This window comes from Ochlerotatus camptorhynchus, unplaced genomic scaffold, assembly GCF_037179485.1.
Source record: "Ochlerotatus camptorhynchus isolate MF236.1 unplaced genomic scaffold, CSIRO-AGI_Acam_v1.1 ptg000586l, whole genome shotgun sequence".
Lineage (NCBI taxonomy): Eukaryota > Metazoa > Arthropoda > Insecta > Diptera > Culicidae > Ochlerotatus > Ochlerotatus camptorhynchus.
The window spans coordinates 57,434-79,009 of NW_027041066.1; the positions used below are offsets into that span (position 1 = coordinate 57,434).

General features: G+C 38.0%; 2 protein-coding genes across 2 annotated transcripts in view; both read right to left on the reverse strand.

The window, feature by feature from the left end:
• The window catches only part of mRpS6 (mitochondrial ribosomal protein S6), a 73,402-nt gene that overhangs the window by 9,905 nt on the left and 41,921 nt on the right, over positions 1-21,576 (reverse strand). The gene's annotated exons all lie outside the window — the stretch shown is intronic.
• On the reverse strand, positions 15,418-19,255 carry Mybbp1A (MYB binding protein 1a). Its single transcript, XM_065237063.1, has 4 exons — positions 19,007-19,255; positions 18,557-18,943; positions 16,914-18,490; positions 15,418-16,853 (listed from the first exon to the last, which is right to left on the reverse strand). Exons 1-4 carry the CDS (start codon positions 19,166-19,168, stop codon positions 15,443-15,445), a joined length of 3,537 nt encoding a protein of 1,178 aa, XP_065093135.1. The 5' UTR covers positions 19,169-19,255; the 3' UTR covers positions 15,418-15,442.

Below are 21,576 nucleotides of genomic sequence, written 5' to 3' on the forward strand. Positions count from 1 at the left end.
AGCAGCAGCAACAGGAATAGCAGCAGCAACAGAAATAGCAGTAGTAGTAGTGGAAGATTAGCAGCCGAGATTCGTGTAGCCGTGACCGAGGCAGGAAACCTCGGTCCGGTCACGACAATTATTAAAGTGAATAAATCGAACTGTTTGTTGCTAAGATGATTTCGGTGGTCCTAAAATGATAAATGGGCTGCACGTAAGGAGACGCAATTGATAATTCTCCCGAATATCCTGGTAAATACACTTTGACTTAAGTAATAATAACGGCGTATAATATTTTTTAGCATGAAAGCTAGAAATTTGCATTTGTATGATTAAAACCATGCTAAATATGTTAAACATTGCTATCAATATGAGATTATATGAGTTTAATTGGAAATAGGAATAACTTTTCGGTCATCAAAACAAAACTTTATTTTTCTCGGATTGGTGCGAATGTTACTTACGACATAATGAAAATTTGCTCTTGTAATAATCAATACGAAACTATCGATTTGAAATTGGATCACTACTTGACTAGCCTATTGATCCCAAGCAAAACGATTGACGTACCCCATTCTAGACAAAATTCTAGTACTACACAATATTTCAAAACTACCCAAATTTGAGTAGAATACACTCAAAATAATCTACACGTTGAAGCTACGTGAAAAATCACGTAAGCTCTCAATTTTTCCTCTCCTCTCAGTTTTACGTGACTCACGTAGAATGTATGTGATGTCCCTAGAATTTCACATGGAGTTCCTTTTTAACACACCTGCATAATCAATTAAACGTACGTGATTTTCCCATAACACTGAATCTATGTGCGTTTCACGTAATTGCCACATCTAAAAAAAAAAGAGTGGTACGTACACTCAGAGCGGTGCAAATCATGGCGGCATCATGATGTGCTTTTGTTCGGTATTCGGTAGTGGCAAGATGTAAGTATAACATTATGGATTATTGTATTCTCTTTAACAAAAACAAACTGTCTGTTTCATCGTGCTCAACAGAATGATTTCAAGCTGTAAAATAGTATATCGACCCATCTCCATGATCGTCCAGATTGTTTGTGCTGCGTATCGAATATTTAAAAAAAATCTGATGTGGTGTATTTACAATATTTGAATAAATTAAAGAAATATTATCATAACTATCAATACAGTAAAGATTGTACCTACATGTTAAGAAAATATTTGTATAAACAGTGTCAAAATATTGATACCAGAATCCGCCAATGAATTTCAACGATCAAATCACGTAACTTCTATGTGATAATCCTGTGACGGTTAAGCTTCATGAAATGAGTACCCCTACATGAGAATCACGTAGCTTTTATGTGAAAAGTACGATGGAAAAAATCTACGTAAGTTTTCACGTAACATTTACGTGAAAATTATTCTGAGTGTACACCCAGATCTGTCAAAACTGAACCTACCCAAAAATGGGTAAACTATGTTGGGAGTGACAAGTTGACAAATTAACAACGTCGAACGGATGCATGTCGATGTTGTTCATTTGTCAACTTGTAACTCCCAACACAGTTTACCCATTTTTGGGTAGGTTCAGTTTTGACCAATCTGGGTGGATTCTACCCAAATTTGGGTAGTTTTGAAATAGCGTCTAGTACTAGAATGTTTGTTTTGATTCGCTTCGAAAGTTTAACAGATAAAATGATGGAAGAAACGAGCTCAACTTTTTGGCTCAGCTCTGGTACTATCTTCGGTCCCAAGCTAATCGATACACCCCTCGAAACATAGGAAAATCAACGAACCCCTCATTTTATTTGTCAAAATTTCATAGCGAATCAAAACAATCATAGTGTAGTACTGGAATTTATACTAGAATAGGGTACGTTAATCGATTTGCTTGGGACCAATAGGCTAGTCAAGTAGTGAGCCAATTTAAAATAGTTAGTTTTGTATTGATTGTTGATAAAATACCTAAGAGAAAGAGGAGACAACTGGCTTCTTACTCTGTTATCTCTATATCTATCTCTACCTTATGCACTTCAAATCGGCCAATCACGAGCTGGTTCGTAAGTGGTTCCCGGAAAAATAAGTGATCGTCAAATCCATGTATTTTTTGAGTTGTCGTTATAGACGGGGGAATGGGGAGAGGAGTATTTTTTCATGTCCAAGTCTCATTCCTTACTGTGTGACAGGTGATCATGCCGTGATCCACCTTCATCCGCTGACTTAGTCCTGCTTGCTGCAGGACCAAGTGCCACGCCGTCCGAAGCGGTAATGAGCAGTGGCATTTTGACTTTAAATGATCTATATTTCTTGAATTTGTGTGGTTTACATGTATTACTTATCAAGTGACACAGAAGCGTCTTTTCAACTTAAGTTCCTTTTAAATTTCCATTATTATTAACTACAGTTCCTAGTCCTATCAGGCCTATTTTAAGAATGACCACATTGGTGGGATTGGCTTGTTTTAAATTTAAAAAAGGGGGGCGATTGCCGATGGAGGAACATGACCGCTTGTGTTTTGGAGGCATTGATTTTGATTTTCCACGTGGTGGCATAATCAGCAAATTAAGGCATCGTTGAAGTTTGTTCGTTATTTAGCGAGGCATCCTTCCTTTGACGGCTATTGCGGTATCATCTGCGAACAGGAAAAACACGCAACCGTCACCGACGGGAGGAACGTCGGAAGTGTAAATGCTGTAAAGCAAGGGGCCCAGCGGGACTCCTGCTGGGATGGAAAACGTGTCTGAAAGACAACTATTCAACGATACCTTAAACGACCTTCGCTGAAGGTAGTTACGGGTGATTTTAATCAGATGTAATGGGAAGTTGAAGTTACAAAGCTTGTACACAAGTCCGTCATGCCAAACATTGTCAAACGTCTTTTCAACGTCTAACAAGGCCATGGCTGTGGATTTGGATACAGTTTTGTTACTTCTGATGTTATTCATCACCCATACTAGCTGATGATTAGTGGAGTGCCCTTTTCTGAATCCAAACTGTTCCGGAAGGAGAATGTTGTTTTCATCGACAAACTTGAGCAAACGACTGAGTTTCTCGAACAATTTGCTCAGCGCTGAAAGGAGGCTGATCGGTCTGTAGCTTGAAGGCAATGTTGGATCCTTTCCGGGTTTGCGGATTGGTATCATTTTTGGTACGTTCCAGATGCTTGGAAAGTAGTGCAGTTCCAAGCATCTGTTAAAGATAGTGGTTAGAAGAGACTGCACTTTCATGCTGAGTCTCTTCAAGATCAAGAGTTATATACCGTCAAACCCGGGAGCCTTCATGTTCTTGGTGCATTTCAGCGCTGAGCAAATCTGTTGTACTGTTATCATATCCGCCGGAGGCACAACACAAGGGGAGGCATCTAGGTTTTGAACGCATTGCGCAACCTGATCATCGAGCGGACTTTGGATAGTCGAGCCAAGCAAATGCGATGAAGCGACATGTTTGCCGATCGCATTTGCTTTCTGCTGTGGGGTGATTAAAAGCCGATCGTCATCATTTTCAACTCTGAGAGGTGGAATGGGTTTGGGATGAGTTTTCAGGACCTTGGCTACCTTCTAGAATGGTCTGAAGCGGTCGACAACACGCCCGAAACTTTCATTTCGGAGTGAGTCCATTCTGGAAGCAATCTGCCTGTTCAGATCGGCCATTTCAAGTTTTTTGCCCAGATCTCCAGTCCTCTGAAACTGGCGTCTACGAACATTTCTCAACCGAATCAGTAATTGGGTGTGGGAATCAATAGCAACAAACTTAACCCTCACAGGAACTTGTCGAACGTATGCCTCGTCAGCCATGGATATGGCCTGTTGGAGTCCTTCCAACGTCCGATCGATGTCATCTACGGTGTCGAGTGGTGGATTTTCATTGATGCTGTTGTCCACCATTCGTCCGTACTGCACCCTGTTGACATGGTGGTAGTCTTTACGCAGGCAGCTTCTAGCAGGAACCACGTTGACACCGACTTCAGTCACCACCGGTTGGTGGTCGGAGCTGAGATCGTGATGCGCCTCCGGCTTGGATAGTCCGAGAGCTTTGTCCAGCAGAAGATCCAGACAATAATTTTACCAACAATCGATCAGAAATATGGCTATGGTATACGCATCGATAACAATGCTTCCGAATGTTGATTTTCAACAAGAAACTAGTGACAAACTGGTAAATGTCCAGCATTGTCCAAAAGCATCTAATTAACTAACAAATCCACCAATTACCTACATGCATATGTTGCTTCCCCAGCACAGTCGTCAGAGAGTAGTAAGTAGACGAAACAAGTCGAAGTGGCATTCGCCTTCCGATCCTCGGGCGCGTGCGAATAGGGAGGATGGAATTGCGTAATATCAGAACCAAGGGGCTGTCAACTTGAGCATTTTCGATTCAACTACCCGACTTGAAAAGGTGTATTTTGTATTTTTTCGTAGCTATGTATTTTTAAGTTTTGTGTATTTTTGTATTTAATTCATTATAAAATGTATTTTTCGTGTACAAAGTATTTTCGAGGTATTTTTTAGTATTTTTATTAGGGTATTTTAGATTCAGCGTGTACGCATTTACGTTTTTTTTGCGTATTTTCCGAAGTGTGTATTTACATTTCAGCTGATTTATGAAGTTGATCGCCCCTCGATCAGAACCACACGCTCCCAACGACCACACCACTGTGTGGTGGTGTTCGCTGCCGTTCTTTGCATGTCCGTTCCATAGCAAAAATCAGCAAACCGAGAAAATCACGTTTTAAGTTTGCTTCGTACCATTGCTCCTTATGTGATGGGACAACCAATTTGACTGTCTTTCCAAACTTTTTTAGAACAAAGTTGTTGTGTTCATTCAGTATTATGAAAATATGGGTAATTAGCTACCATTTACATTAAAAAAACTCAGGTTTGACAAAAACGGCTATGGGACCGACATGCGAAGAGCGGCAGTTCGGTCGTCGAAATTAGTAGCAGCAGTAGCAGCAACAATCAATACGAAACTAACGATTTTAAATTGGCTCACTACTTGACTAGCCTATTAGTCCCAAGCAAACGATTAACGTACCCCATTCTAGTCGAAATTCTAGTACTACTCAATGTTTGTTTTGATTCGCTATGAAAGTTTGACAGATAAAATGAGGGGTTAGTGGATTTTCCTATGTTTCGAGGGGTGAATCGATTAGCTTGGGACCGAAGATAGTACCAACAATCAATACGAAACTAACGATTTTAAATTGGCTCACCACTTTAGTAGCCTATTGGTCCCAAGCAAACGATTAACGTACCCTATTCTAGTTGAAATTCTATTACTACACTATGTTTGTTTTGATTCGCTATGAAAGTTTGACAGATAACATCAGGGGTGTGTGGATTCATGCAGAACATGCAGGGGTGAGTGAAATAGCTTGGGACTGCTTGGGACCGTTGTTCTGGTACTGAGTGAGCCAAAAATAATAATGATTTTCTTCGGGACCCAGTGGTCTTAGAGTTACCTCTATGATAGTACCAGAGCTGAGCCAAAAAGTTGAGCACATTTCTTCGGGACCTTCTGGTCTTAAGCCTAGTATACAGATCGAAGCGAAACGAAATTTGAAGCACGCGAAAAATCATGAAATTTCGCTAGCGAAAAAGGTTGTGAAAAAATGTGTGTGGAACATTTTCCAGTTTCCTTTTTTCGCAGTTTACAGTTCATGTGAAACGAAATCGGTCAGTTTACACCTCCGGTGAAGTGAAAATCTGACAGATACGCTCTCCCGAAACATCAACTTTTCACTTAGCTGCTGCTCTTTTCGCGAGCGCTGCATGCGCGAAAAAGATGCGATCCACAACATTAGATTTCGCTGGATCGTATCTGCGTTGAATAATAGCTTCCAGAGTTGTACAAGAATGTAGGGGAATTTACGTATTCTCGTCAATCTAAGCAGTGTCCGCACTTCTATTAGCATTTTCCCAGCGTCACGCACATATATGACGTGTCTGTTAGTTTACATTCATCTGCTGCTTGCTTCTCTATCCATTCTAATCGACAGAATTCTTCAAAACTGTTTGAAAGGGTTTTTACAACGCTCCAAACTTCTCAGGTGAGTGTGACTATTGTCGGCAGCCTCGTTTTCTTCGGCAACCTTCCCATTAGAACTGCGTGTTAACCAGCTGTTCTATTATCGGCAACTTGAAATCAACCCCATTTTAGAGTACGTATGCTTCATTTGAATACAAATCTGGCATAACAGGACTGCTCAGACGTACACATACAATCAGATTGAAGCTGAAAGACTAAAGAATCGTTTGGATGCATTCAGGGAAGTGTGTTGATGGGAAAACATAGTGAAATTAACGTTTAAATTTTGGTTGCCGAAAACAGTCAATGGGTGCCGAAGCCGACATTTACCCTAGTTGTATTGCCTTTTTGGTTAAACGCTTCAAAAGCTGCTTGGAGCACTCTTAAATGATTGTTTACGTTCGGTTAAACTGTTTGACAGGAGCCATATAGGATGTGGAATAAACGCATCAAAACAAACCATTGGGAGCTCTTATAAAACACCTGAGTTGATCAAGCGTTGAATAATAGCTTCCAGAGTTGTACAAGAATGTAGTTGTATTGCCTTTTTGGTTGAACGCTTCAAAAGCTGCTTGGAGCACTCTTAAATGATTGTTTACGTTCGGTTTACCTATATGCTTTATAAGACCTACGATAACTTTTATAGCACCTTAGTTAAACTGATTGACAAGAGCTATATAGAACGTGAAATAAACGCATCAAAACAAACCATTGGGAGCTCTTATACAACACCTGAGTTGATCAAACGTTGAATAATAGCTTCCAGAGTTGTACAAGAATGTAGTTGTATTGCCATTTGGTTAAAAGCTTCAAAAACTGCTTGGAGCACTCTTAAATGATTGTTTACGTTCGACCAACCACAATTTTGTTGCTAAAAATAGCATAAGTGATAGGCATGTTTATATAACCATAAGGCAATGATTATTCGACTGCAAGAGAAGTTACTCAAGATGAGCTTGATATACTTCTCTCATATGATCAAAATATGTATTCAAGAATAGAGCAGATGGAAACAGAAGCGGCTGGCAATCCGGGATCATGAGTTCGAATCTTGCTTCGAGAAACCTTTGGTGGAGTAGAGGTAAATTATATATATATAGGTGTTATTAATAAATGCAAACATTAATTTAAGACATATATCATATAATCTACGATAACATTTCTAGATAAATTCTCTCAATTAATGATTAGAGAGATTAATTGAAAGAATATCAATCAAAGATTAAACAGATGCTTGTTACTACTTCCTCCATGATCACAGAATGTGAATTATGGCATAATTACATATTTTTTCAATGTGCACAAATAAATTAAATTAATAAAAACTGTACAAGCAATTATTTTGGCGTACCACGACAATTGTTAAACTAATTTTAATCTGTGAATATTGTGAGTACTTACACAACGGTTATTAAGGAGTCATTAAAAAGTGCTATAAACGCTTTTCACCGCTTGCTGTATAGTAATTATTTAGGAGTCATAAAAGAGTGTAACAAACGCCTCTCAGGTTTCCTCTCTACTAAATTTCAAAGCAGCTGTCAGGAAGTGTCTACAAACGTTGTATAAGAGCTTTCACCAAAACAATAAAGCTTGACTTTAAATATGTATCTATAAACGTTGTATAAAAGTTGCTTCTATCCGGTTGTTAAGGAGTCATTGAAAAGTGCTATAAACGCTTTTCACCGCTTGCTGTACAATGATTATTTAGGAGTCATAAAAGAGTGCAACAAACGCCTCTCAGGTTTACTCTCTACTAAATTTCAAAGCAGCTGTCAAGAAGTGTCTACAAACGTTGTATAAGAGCTTTCACCAAAATAATAAAGCTTGAGTTTAATATGTATCTATAAACGTTGTATAAAAGTTGCTTCTACTCCTATACCGCGTATACATATAATGCTGTAGTTGAACAGGTTCTCCAAACCAATGTAAACAAGAGTTTTACAGAAGTTGTAATAAACAAATTGTACAGTTATTATTCAGCATGCAGTTGAATAAGATCACAATGGAAGCGTTTCTTCAACAAGAAATTGATTTTGGATAAACGTTTTACTGAATACGTTAGCCAACACCTTTGTGTTGCAGTTGTATAGGTTCTCCAAACCAGTGTAAACAAGGGTTTTATAAAAGTTGTGGTTAACACATTGTGCAATTATTATTCAACTTGCAGCTGAACAAAATCAAAACGAAAGCGTTTCTTCAACTGGAAATTGTTACTTGGGTGTTTACAGTTCAAAGCGAAGTGAAAATTTTTCCAATTGCGTTTTTCACGCTGGTGAAAAATTTAGTATTTTGTATGAGATTTTCGCTTCGCTTCGATCTCTATACAGGCCTTTAGAGTTACCTCTATGGTAGCAGTGCTTTCGGCGTGTGGCGTTGAAAATTGTTCTCCAGTAACAACGAAAGGCTGCCTGCAAGCAGCGAGCTGCAGAGCCCATATAAGCAACCATCAAAGGAGGAAGAAGCTGCACCGCTATGCTATGTATCGGAATCAGTAGCTCTTCGTGAGTCGCTGCGGGTCGGTCATCTATGCCAAGCGTGTCACCCTCGCTCCAAACGACATACAGCTCGACAGCCTCATCCGTGTTGAACACCCAGCTCAGAATTACTCAACCATCACTACAAAACGGTCCTTTTCAGAGTATTATTTGGACATTTGTCAAGGTCATCAGTTCTCGCAAGCAGCTAGCTATCAAGGCTCAACCTGGTCTCTATAGAAGGTGTGGAATTGTAGGCCCGAATGTATTGGTGAGATTAAACAACGTCCGACCATTTTCCAGAACACGCTGGTAGGAACTTTTAAAAATCCATATAGAATTTGAGAGAAGTGGGAATAATTCGCTTTGGGTGTATATTCAGTCCCCAGAAAGCCAATAAAATCAAATTTGTGAGAAAATTAGCTCTCACGAGTTCAATCTCTCGAAGTTCCTCCTTTTTTACATATTCTGCACAAACGATACTTTCCACCCCGCCCCATTCATATAATTCGGAAGGAAATCCTGTGAGGGGTGAATTGAATACACTTTAATACCAAAATGCACAAAACTTAAAAATTCATAAATAACAAAAAAAATCAAAATACACCTTTTAAAGTCGGGTAGATGAATCGAAAATACTCAAGTGACAGTCCCTTGGATTCTCTTCATCAACTTTCTCTTTGAAATAAATACTACAAATTTGATACGCTTACAAATAAAAAACGGAAAAAGTTAAGATAATTGATGATTGATCAATTAAAAGCACTAAATGTTCACATTTGTTCCGTCCACTAGAGGTCCTACGTCAAGCTTCCGTTCGTGCCCCTAGGCACAGACCCTTCTACTTTTTTTTTATAAAAAAAAATGGAAAAGTATTTATTTTGGCAGATTTGTTAAGTAATATCCTATCGATTGACGTATTTGGATTTCAATTTCATATATAAATGACAACGTTACAACTTACAAGCGTTCAAAACGTAACACTACTTCACCACACATATTTTTTGATTTGCACCCCAGTATAGTCGCATTTCAATGCGAGATAAAACAAAATATTTAAAATCGATACACACTTAGAAATTATCGCCGATTTCGGTAATTTTTACCGAAATCTGAACTGTTCGGTAAAATTTAGGCAATTCATTTCAATTGCTTTTTAGCTACTTTGAAACTAAATCTTCACTAAAATGACAAGATTTGATCATTTAAACAAGGTTGAACATGTTTTGAAATTATTTTAAAATTCAATAGCTTTTAAAATGAAGGTCAAAGTTTTACTGAACGTTCAGCTGTTCTGATTTCGGTAAAATTTACCAAACACGAAAACAAAATCTAAGTGTGATAACTCTTCGGCCGTGTAGAAAGACAATTTAATTATCTACAAGTCTTCCATCCATTGCAAAATGGTCAACTTTTTAAGAAAAAAGTATTTTTAACTACACTCAAGTCTTTTTTTACACGGGGGATACGTACCGCGTAAAAAAAACCGTGTAAAAAAAAACCGCGTTGTTTCAAAAAACCGTGTAAAAAAAAACCGCGTTGTTTCAAAAAACCGTGTAAAAAAAAACCGCGTTGTTTCAAAAAACCGTGTAAAAAAAACCGCGTTGTTTCAAAAAACCGTGTAAAAAAAGACCATGTATTTCACAAAACCGTGTGATAAACCCGTGTTATTTCAAAATTCATCATAACAAAAAAACTGAGCAGTGTGCATGGAAGTTTTATTCGGTACTTGTAAGTCATGATCACCTAGAACATATTCGTTCATGATAAAGTTCTTCTGGAGGTAAAGACCTTCCGAATGCTTTGATCACACCATTACGGAATTTTCTCTCATTTGTAAATCCTAACCATCTTGAAAGCAGCTGGCTTCCACAAAGCCAGACAATGAACCAGGATTGTGTTGGAATTCAGCCATTTCCACTCTTGCATGGTATAATCTAGACGTGTAGAGGCCGGAAATCGATGATTCATGCCATTTTGGAATCCAAGATGGCGGCTTCCGGTTTTGTGAAAAACTGTCAAATAGCCAACGATATGGATATTTTCGGAACCGAGACGACATGCAGAGGCCGGAAATCGATGATTCATGCCATTTTGGAATCCAAGATGGCGGCTTCCGGTTTTGTGAAAAACTGTCAAATAGCCAACGATATGGATATTTTCGGAACCGAGACGACATGCAGAGGCCGGAAATCGATGATTCATGCCATTTTGGAATCCAAGATGGCGGCTTCCGGTTTTGTGAAAATCTGTCAAATAGCCAACGATATGGATATTTTCGGAACGGGAACGACGTGTAGAGGCCGGAAATCGATGATTCATGCCATTTTGGAATCCAAGATGGCGGCTTCCGGTTTGTGAATGTTTCAAAAAAATGTTATGCAACAAATTTTAATTATTTTTTTTTTCGATGATCTGTAATTAATCTTCTTACATTTACAAGAACTTCATAAATTCAATGTTGAACAACATGTGATACCAGTGACTTGGTTGTGGAATGCATGTAGCACTAGAGGTTGTACAGGTACAAGTGGAAATGGCCTGCCGAGATTTGCTCAGCCGAGTTCGGTAGAAAAAAACTAATTGTGTGGATAGTACTTAACATAACAGGAACTGGGGTTGAAGTTGTCGCTGACCGAATAGTCAAAGTTATGAAACACAGTGAACGAAGAATCCTTGTCACTGAAATCGATGTTTAGCCAATAAGACATCATGGACACTGCCACTACCAGTGCACGGTATGTACTGAAGTAGACCCTTTAAATTAAACTTCAATTTAAATTCCACTGTTTGACATGGTCAAAAAAAATGTGGTATACATGTATGTTCTGCAAAACCATTTCATCCATTACTAATTGAAAGAGTCGGCTCAACATAATCAAGGCGTCCTATAGTTTGACGGCAGTGGCATTTCAATAGCGATTTACGGGGTAACCTATTTCATCAAGCGGAATATTATTTGGTAGAATATCCCATTTCGCGTAATGTCCTATCTTGCAGAAATTTTATCCTTATACCGCAAAATAAGATTCTGCAAATCGGAATTGCGCCAAAGAGAACTTCGCGAAATAATTCTTTTCGCAAACATACGAATCCGAGTAAATTTTTCAATTTGTTGATTTTTTTCACACTATAGAGTTTTATAATTTGATTTATACTGATACATGTGCCCTGATTCATCTATTCTTTTTGCAAGCAATGAATAAATTATAAGTTTTTTTTTCAGAAATGAGCGCTGGTATCAGTGCACAGTGGTACAGAGTGCAGATTTAGGTGGAATGATATGTTTTGAGCCTGAAATTGAAACTTTAGACTAAAAGTCTCTTCTACAAAGTTGTTCCTTATAGTTAGGCCCTCATTTTTATTGCAATGAATTCTTGGGTGGTTCTTATTATCAATCAAATCAAAAATCTAACTTTTTTGTTTGAATAAATTAAGGTATACATTCTTGAGCAAAGTTATAGCTGAGATAATTTTAAGCAACTTTGTTGGAAATAACTTTTTTGTATCTCTTATATTGGCCGATTTAGAGCTATTTTCTTGAATTGAGTTAGGGTGGCTCTTAAAAAAACAGTTTTTTGCTCTATTTATCTTATTTCGAATTTCTCAGCAAAAGAGTCTTGAGATAACTTTTAGATCTTAAAAAGGCGCAAATTTTTAATGCACAAAACTTGTCAATATCTTTCACCGATCAAGAGTTATTGACGTTTGTATACTAAAAATATGCACTTTTCAAATGTTCATATCTCTGGTTGGGGCAAACAAAAAAAAAAGTTTTTTTGCAGCATTTGAAAGGGCGTATGTTATTCTCAATAATATGAAAAAAATAAAGGTATGTTATTTTTTAAACTCGTATAAAATCAATTTGAATTTATACATATTTATTACTATATTTGAGTATATCTTTTTTATTAGAAGAGATACAGGCAACAAATTCAGCTATAAAACATTTGTCTTAAAGAGTTTTAAAAGTTTCTAGAATATAATTTTCATGAGAATTTTCAAATAAAAAAGTTATTGCTAAATAACTATTTTTTCCAGGAACACCCTAAGTCAACTCCGAAAAATCACTCTAAAATGAGAACGTTAAGAGATAGAAAAAAAAAATGACATTGCTGACGTTTGCAAACACCAAAAGAAGGGAATTTTTAAGAACAAAAACTTCTTCCAAGACACTAAATGTTCAAATATTGAAATAAATGTATTAGCACATTTTATATAAATTTGTCATTAGAATGGTCCTATGAAATCCATCTTTTTTATTTGAAATTTATCATGAAAGTCATCTTCTAGAGACTTTTGAAACTCTTTAAGACAAATGTTTTATAGCTGAATTTGTTGCCTGTATTTCTTCTAATAAAAAAGATATACTCAAATATAGTAAAAAATATGAATAAATTCAAATTGATTTTATACGAGTTTAAAAAATAACATACCTCCATTTTTTTCATATTATTGAGAATAACATACGCTCTTTCAAATGCTGCAAAAAAACTTTTTTTTTTGTTTGCGCCAAACAGAGATAATAACATTTGAAAAGTGCATACTTTTAGTATAAAAACGTCAATAACTCTTGATCGGCGAAAGATACTGACAAGCTTTGTGCAGTAAAAATTTGCGCTTTTTTAAGATCTAAAAGTTATCTGAACGCATCTTTGCTGAGAAATTCGAAATAAGATAAATAGAGCAAAAAAACTGTATTTTTAAGAGCCACCCTAACTCAATTCAAGAAAATAGCTCTAAATCGGCCAATTTAAGAGATACAAAAAAGTTATTTTCTACAAAGTTGCTTGAAATTAGCTCAGCTATAACTTTGCCGAAGAATGTATACCTTAATTTATTCAAACAAAAATAGTTATATTTTTGATTTTAATGATAATAAGAACCACCCTAGAATTCATTGTCATAAAAATAAGGGCCTAACTTTAAGAAACAACTTTGTAGAAGAGACTTTTAGTCTAAAGTTCCAATTTCAGGCTCAAAACATATCATTACACCTAAATCTCCATTCTGGACCACTGTGCAGTGGACTAAAAATGCTTCGCACTAATGGCATGGTTCCTCTGTCGAAGGGCATTACCGCAATAATATACTGGTTAGCATTGACTGACGGGGTATGCTTTAATTTCATCATTTGCTTGTATTAAGTATCGATAAGTCTTAGTTATGTAAATAAGATTTAAGTCTGTCAGGTTTAAGACTAGAGTTACTTTGGCAGTGGCAGTGTCCATGATGTCTTATTGGCTAAACATCGATTTCAGTGACAAGGATTCTTCGTTCACTGTGTTTCATGACTTTGACTATTCGGTCAGCGACAACTTCAACCCCAGTTCCTGTTATGTTAAGTACTATCCACACACTAAGTTTTTTTTTCTGCCGAGCTCGGCTGAGCAAATCTCGGCAGGCCATTACCACTTGTACCTGTATAACCTCTAGTGCTACATGCATTCCACAACCAAGTCACTGGTATCACATGTTGTTCAACATTGAATTTATGAAGTTCTTGTAAATGTAAGAAGATTAATTACAGATTATTGAAAAAAAAGTTAATTAAAATTTGTTGCATAACATTTTTTTGAAACATTCACAAACCGGAAGGCACCATTTTGGATTCCAAAATGGCATGAATTATCGATTTCCGGCCTCTGCATGTCGTCTCGGTTCGGAAAATATCCATATTGTTGGCTATTTGACAGTTTTTCACAAAACCGGAAGCCGCCATCTTGGATTCCAAAATGGCATGAATCATCGATTTCCGGCCTCTACGCGTCGTTCCCGTTCCGAAAATATCCATATTGTTGGCTATTTGACAGTTTTTCACAAAACCGGAAGCCGCCATCTTGGATTCCAAAATGGCATGAATCATCGATTTCCGGCCTCTACGCGTCGTTCCCGTTCCGAAAATATCCATATTGTTGGCTATTTGACAGTTTTTCACAAAACCGGAAGCCGCCATCTTGGATTCCAAAATGGCATGAATCATCGATTTCCGGCCTCTACGCGTCGTTCCCGTTCCGAAAATATCCATATCGTTGGCTATTTGACAGTTTTTCACAAAACCGGAAGCCGCCATCTTGAATTCCAAAATGGCATGAATCATCGATTTCCGGCCTCTGCATGTCATCTCGGTTCCAAAAATATCCATATTGTTGGCAATTTGACAGTTTTTCACAAAACCGGAAGCCGCCATCTTGAATTCCAAACTGGCATAAATCATCGATTTCCGGCCTCTGGATGTCGTCTCGGTTCCGAAAATATCCATATTGTTGGCTATTTGACAGTTTTTCACAAAACCGGAAGCCGCCATCTTGAATTCCAAAATGGCATGAATCATCGATTTCCGGCCTCTACGCGTCGTTCCCGTTCCGAAAATATCCATATTGTTGGCTATTTGACAGTTTTTCACAAAACAGGAAGCCGCCATCTTGGATTCCAAAATGGCATGAATCATCGATTTCCGGCCTCTACGCGTCGTTCCCGTTCCAAAAATATCCATATTGTTGGCTATTTGACCATTTTTCACAAAACCGGAAGCCGCCATCTTGGATTCCAAAATGGCATGAATCATCGATTTACGGCCTCTACACGTCGTTCCCGTTCCGAAAATATGTATGTACTCATGTTGTCCGGTGAATCCACTCGAAGTACACTTCCAAGTTTGTTTTTTTGGCTAAGTCCATTCCTCAGAAAACACTTAGAATGTTTTGGCTCTTTAACCGCGTTATTTCAAAAAACCGTGTAAAAAAAAACCGCGTTATTTCAAAAAACCGCGTAAAAAAAAACCGCGTTATTTCGAAAATCGTCGTAAAAAAAACCGTGTAAAAAAAAACCGCGTAAAAAAAAACCGTGTAAAAAAAGACTTCAGTGTACAACTTTTTCATGTCTGTTTTAAAAGATTTGATTGTGTAAACCATGCATTTCAGGGCTTTCATTCGAACCACGTTGAAAAAATAAATCAATTACCTACTATCTATTTATTTAACTTTACTCAACATTTATAAAAGACACGGTTTCCAAACCTTGCGAAGCAGCTCTCAGCCGTTCTTCCTTCTTGAGTCGCTTCTGCTTCAGTGAGTTGCTGCTTTTCTTCCGCTTCACACTGCCGTTGGACTTTTCCACTCTGGTTTCTTCTTCATTTTCTTCATCGGAATGACTGTTTTCCGGTTTGCCGTTGGGTTTCACATTACTGCCATTTTGTTGCGCATTTTGGGTATTTTTTACCGGTTCCAATTGCAACAGTTTACACAGTCGTACATAGTGGCTCATAATTTGTGAGTTCAAGTTGAACGTTCTTAGTTTTTGCAGATCATTGCCGATTGGCTTCCATGGAATGCTCTTAAAATCAGCATTTTGTTTCTCAAGGCTTTGCAGCTCTACCAGAAACTGGACGAGTTCACTGAACTCATTTTGGGATATTGTTAGTGCCTTATGCGCATTCTCCATGTATGCACTCAAATTTGCAACAACAGCTTTCACTGTTTTCTGAGCTGTTTGAGAATCTGTATTGATGAACCTTCGATTTTTCACAAATTCACGTAGAAGTAAAAGCGATTGAGTCTTCCGGACGGTTCTGGTTTCCTTCTTTAGGCCATTGTCTGATAGTGTTTTTGCTAAACGCCAATTGCCTGACCAGTTCATACGGAACAGTGCCTGGAACACATTCAACGTAAGAGCTGGATTTCGCTCGATGATAAATTCGTTCAAATACTTTCCGAACACCTTATCTATGTTGGTATCTTTGCCATTTGCGTTGTTTTTCTCGATCAGCTGGGAACAGATGACGATGAACTGGCACGCCTTAAGAATATATTGATTCTTGTCCGGGAATGACGAACCTTTAGCTACCTTCTCCATCAGGTCAGTTAAGATCTGGGGCAGTTGTTCGGCCGAGACATCCTTGACATCTACGTCGAAATGTTTTATTTTCACCAAACTATTGAAGATCTGGCGATACCTTTCCAGAATCTGTTTGTGTTTCGTTTCTTTTATTGCTATCGGTAGCATTTCGAAAATGTACAACATCAATTCCAGACAGATAATCATATTTGGACCATGTTTCAGGTAGGCATCGATCAGGTCGAACACTCGCATCCGGAAATGAGTTAATGTTGTCTCTACTCGTTCTTCTGCTTTCGTCGGTTTCGTCTTTTTCGACTGTTTGTACATTTTGAATGCGGCTGCCAATGCTTCATCTAGCTTACGACCTTCTTCGTCTCCCATCGCGTCCAAGTCAACCGACTCGGTATCGGTTTCAGGATTGGCTCCTCCCAAGGCTGTTTGAATAGCCATGCGCATCTTATCCGTTACTTTATCGTCTTCTTCATCGCCAGAGAATTGCTCCTCTTCCTCGTCATTTTCGCTTTCAGTATTCTCGTCTGCATCATCTGAATCGTTTCTGCAAAAAATAAAGAAACATGATAATAAAAACTTGTATACATTTTTCATGTAAACTCACCCATCAGCATCTGCCCCGCTAATGGCATCATCCTCATCCTTCTGAAAATCGTTTTCTTCGTCGTCATCTTCTTCAGCAGCAGTCAGAGGATTACTCTTGTCCTTAAGATTGATGACCGATAAAATCTGATTGAAAGCCGTTAGTGTCATTTCTCCCGATAGATGCGGAAAGATGTGCCCAATAACTTTTCTCAGGAGGTGCGAGTTTTGAGACATCAAGTTCAGGAACAAATCGATCACCACCTCAATCCATTCGGGTTCGTCACTCTTCCCATTTTGGTTGATTTGCATCTTGACACTTGTTTTTTTACTTTTTACTCGCTTCATAACGCTATCTAATTCATCGATAGAATTACTCGCCAGGTCCGGATCACTGAACAAATGAAGGCCCATATACATCAGTAGTGTGTGGAAAACATTGTTCAGCTTTTTGTCTTTCTTGTCCTTGGAGTGAACGACGCTGTACATACGGTTCCAGTGTTCAAGATGCTCTTCGCTAAGTTGCACCCGCAGACACTTACTTCCCATGGTTCGGAGTACGTCTTGCAAATGATCAACTATCGACAACAGGAAGGATTTTTCATCTGCCAATTTTGCATGTCGATGTTCTAAGCAGTGGAAAAAAAGCGATTTCATTGTCGGGACCAATTCCGCCGATATAGCTGTAGCTTGATTTTTGGTACTCTTTAGAACCTTTTCTCCGTCAGATGAATAAAACAGACCCAAGTTTAGGAGGAACTTTACAATGCTTGTCCGCCATTCGGTGTCTGCTAGTGTGTGTCGATTCGACAGTAGCTTCTGAAGAGCTTGGGCAGCGTGAATTCTCTCGGTGTTCAACACTTCTGTATTGTCGGTCGCCAGAATTAGTTTCTTCAAGATAGTGGCGGCCTTTTTGACGCTCTCTCCACTCATAGTGGCTAACAAATTTTGTATAATTTTGTTAGAAGCATACTTTTCAATCAATATACTACTTGGTGGAGTGACCAATCTTTCAAAGATGGCAAGTTTTACATTCTCTTCGGTTATTTTCGGATAGCACTGGTTTAGTGCTTCAAATGTTTCCTGATACATATCTCGAACGTCTTCACTAAGCTGACTGAAATTTTTGATTTTCTTCATCAACATCTCCAGTAGAGCTGTACTTAGCAGATCCGGAATGGGTGAACAGTCCTGCATTTTGTTCATCATAGTTATCAGTAGTCGCAAGGCAACTATATCCTTGAATTTGTGCACACTATTTTCATCCAGAAGAATTGGATCGACGCCATGGGTCCAAAATTCGCCAACTTTATTCTGCTTGACTAGATAATCGATTAGGAAATCGTACAGCGGATGGTTTATCGTAAGGGTATCCTTAATGTCCCATAGAAGATTTGCTAAGTACTCAAAATTCTTTACGTGAATCAAATGCGGCGCTCCAAAGTTATTTTCGAAAAACTGTTGGTTTACTGACTTCTTATGAACCGAAGAAGCTGTTAGCAAAAAATAAATGGTATCCATTGAATGCTCTTCCTTTGAAATGTTTACTGCTGGCTCGATTACGGGCCAAAGTACTTTTGTAAACTTTTTATTATCGATCTGGAACAAAAAAAAAAGCTGAGTTCAAAAAATAAACAGTTACCAATAACCTGTCTCATTTACTACCTTTTGCACAAGTTCGCTGAGGTACATAATCGCCAGGGGCGTTACCACCTTGTACATTCCTTTCTTTAGTGTTTTCAACACTGTTTGAAGCTCCATGTCAGAGGCATTTTCTATCAACCCAGAACTGATAATCGCCCCGCATACGGAAACTTTTCCCACCCTCAGTTCCAATTTGGTCTGCTGGGTAACGTCGTCTCCTTTGTCAGTATCGGACAATTCCGACTTCACCAGCGTGAATATTTCGGTGATTGTTGGACAAAGCACAGTATTTTTCACTTGTTCCAAGTATCCAACGAGTGCAGTGAAAAATCCCGCCCTCGAGGAGTGGCTGTTGGAACCGACACCACGGATCAATCTTTTGAGCGCGTAAGCTCGTTCTTTTTCATGCTGCAAAAGAAATGAAAATAAACCCTTCGTTCCCGTTATGAGGTTATGCTACACCGAACCAACCTTATCCTCTCCATCTTCATCGCTGGCAATAGTCAGGAAGGACACCAATTCAGAGGCCCCCTTGAGGCGGATTTCCTCATCTTCGCTAATAAATTTGTCGAAAAACTTGAACACTGCTTTGTTGAACAATTTTCCACTTTTACGCTCCGTTTTCAGCATCATTTTGCGAACAAATATACAATTCACATGTGAAGGATGAAATTAAAAATCTAAACGCGAACAAAACTTCGAAACATGCTTGCTGTGGGACCACGAGCACTCTGACGTTTGGTTTGGGAAATTTCCCTTTGTTTGGGATATTTTGGGATCATTCTGTTTAACGGGGGACAATCCCGTTGTATTTCTTATTCATATTCGGTAAAATTTAAAATTCAATGAATCTCGAGTAAATTTTCAAATTGACTTATTCGTAAGGGACCATCAATGGGCCAATCATACATTACATACCACGCTAACTTGAAAGTACCCTAATAAAAATAACCATAAACGAACGATAACCCAAATCATTGAACTATTCCACAAATGGTTTGGATGATACCCAGAACACGTCGTTAAGCAAATTAACCATACAATTTTTATTACACGGTAACCAGCGTAAACACATATATGAGTAAAAAAATACACATTTTTTATATTTATATGCAGCTGTCAAAAAATGTGTAAATTTAGAGATCCTAAAATGTGTAAAAAATACACATTTTAAGAATGTAGTACCAGTCAAAAAATGTGTATTTTTATACTCATTAATGGGTAAAAAAAACTTCAAACTTGTTGACGCACGCCATTTGCTAAATTTCAGTGAAGAACAGCAGGAAAATTGAGGAACTACGGTCCAAACTGGACAGTGCGCAACGATGGACATTCTAGAGGGTAGGTGATTTATACTTTTTTCATAGCTTTTAGTTTTAGTTTAGTTTATATACCTACTTCATATACTGATTTTTGTTTTTCTTCCCTTGATTTGTTTCCCGTGCTGAGCATCAATGCTACCGACGCCAGGGAGGAATCTCCCATACCTGGACCCTACCTATCGACCCATCAACTCATGAACCGGAAACCAATGGCTTCACTTCCCTTCCGAAGGAAGGCGTGATCCTCGGCGCGATCAGAGATGTTATGCCTCAGAACATCCCGGCAGCGTCGACTGGGATTGAGAGTAAATCACGAGGAAATCACGCTTACCAACACCACCGGTGCCGCTACTTATTTTTGTTGATTATATTTCTGTTTTTAATAAAATATATACAATAATCGAGCAATCTTTATTTTACCATTGACACAAATATGAAAATTCCGAAGTTAATAAAAAACCATGAGCACTCATTATATTTAAGTTCTAGAAATGATTACTTTTTACACATTTTGCTATAAAAACCGTTCTTGAAAAATGTGTAAAAAATACACTTCTTTTGACGTTTGCTGGGTTTACACATAAATGTGTAAACGCAGTTTACACATTTTATGAGTAGGCCCCTTTTTTCACGAAATGTGTGAAATTTTACACATTAATGTGTTTACGCTGGTTACCGTGTAGGGTACCCATTAATGGTTGAAAAAGACCCATTTTGAAGAAAAGTGGCTTAACTCATTAAATGAGTAAATTTTTTACCCATTAATGAGTATCTGTTACCCATTAATGAGTAATTGTTAATCGTTAATGGGTAACAGATACTCATTAATGGGTAAAATTATTTAATCATTAATGAGTTAAGCCACTTTTCTTCAAAATGGGTATTTTTTTACTCATTAATGAGTACTTTCAAGTTAGCGTGAATAGAACGTTAGTAGAAGGCTGTTTTATCAACAATCAATACGAAACTAACGATTTTAAATTGGCTCACTACTTGATTAGCCTATTGGTCCCAAGCAAACGATTAACGTATCCCATTCTAGTCGAAATTCTAGTACTACGCAATGTTTGTTTTGATTCGATATGAAAGTTTGACAGATAAAATGAGGGGTTATTGGTTTTTCCTATGTTTCGAGGGGTGAATCGATTAGCTTGGGACCGAAGAGGGTACCAGAGCTGAGCCAAAAAGTTGAGCACATTATTTCGGGACCTTCTAGTCTTAGAGTTACCTCTATGGTTTTATGGCGGTAAGCTCCAATCGGTATTATCCCTGGATTAAATCCCGATCAAGAATGTTCGGCTGCTTTGATGTCGACATCAGAGTTATTCAACACGATGCTATGCAAACAATTCGCAGATCATCCAAACAGGGACGGTATTAAAAGTTAATCCGAGTTGGAGCTTACCACCATTAGCGGCATCTTTTGGATCGATTGGGATTTGATAAAATCCTGATTTTAAATCCAATTTTGAAAAATATACACTATCTCCAAGATTATCCATGATTTCATTGATGAGTGGAATTGGATATACAAAAGGCTTAGTTATCAAATTTAAAGCCCTAAAGTCCACTACAATTCGATATTTCTTATTTCCAGCTGCATCCAAGTCCCTTTTTGGTATACACAAGACTGGTGCATTCCACGGGCTTTTACTTGGTCTGATGATACCTTGCCTATACATTTCTTCGATTTCTTCATTAATTTGCTTTTTTGTTGCT

Coding starts and splice junctions, on each gene's coding strand:
- Mybbp1A (XM_065237063.1), bottom strand. CDS start 19,168: ATGATGCTGAAAACGGAGCGTAAAAGTGGAAAATTGTTCAACAAAGCA. Junction 18,944..19,006: donor ATGAAGATGGAGAGGATAAG/GTTGGTTCGGTG, acceptor TTTCTTTTGCAG/CATGAAAAAGAACGAGCTTA. Junction 16,854..16,913: donor AGCGGGGCAGATGCTGATGG/GTGAGTTTACAT, acceptor TATTTTTTGCAG/AAACGATTCAGATGATGCAG.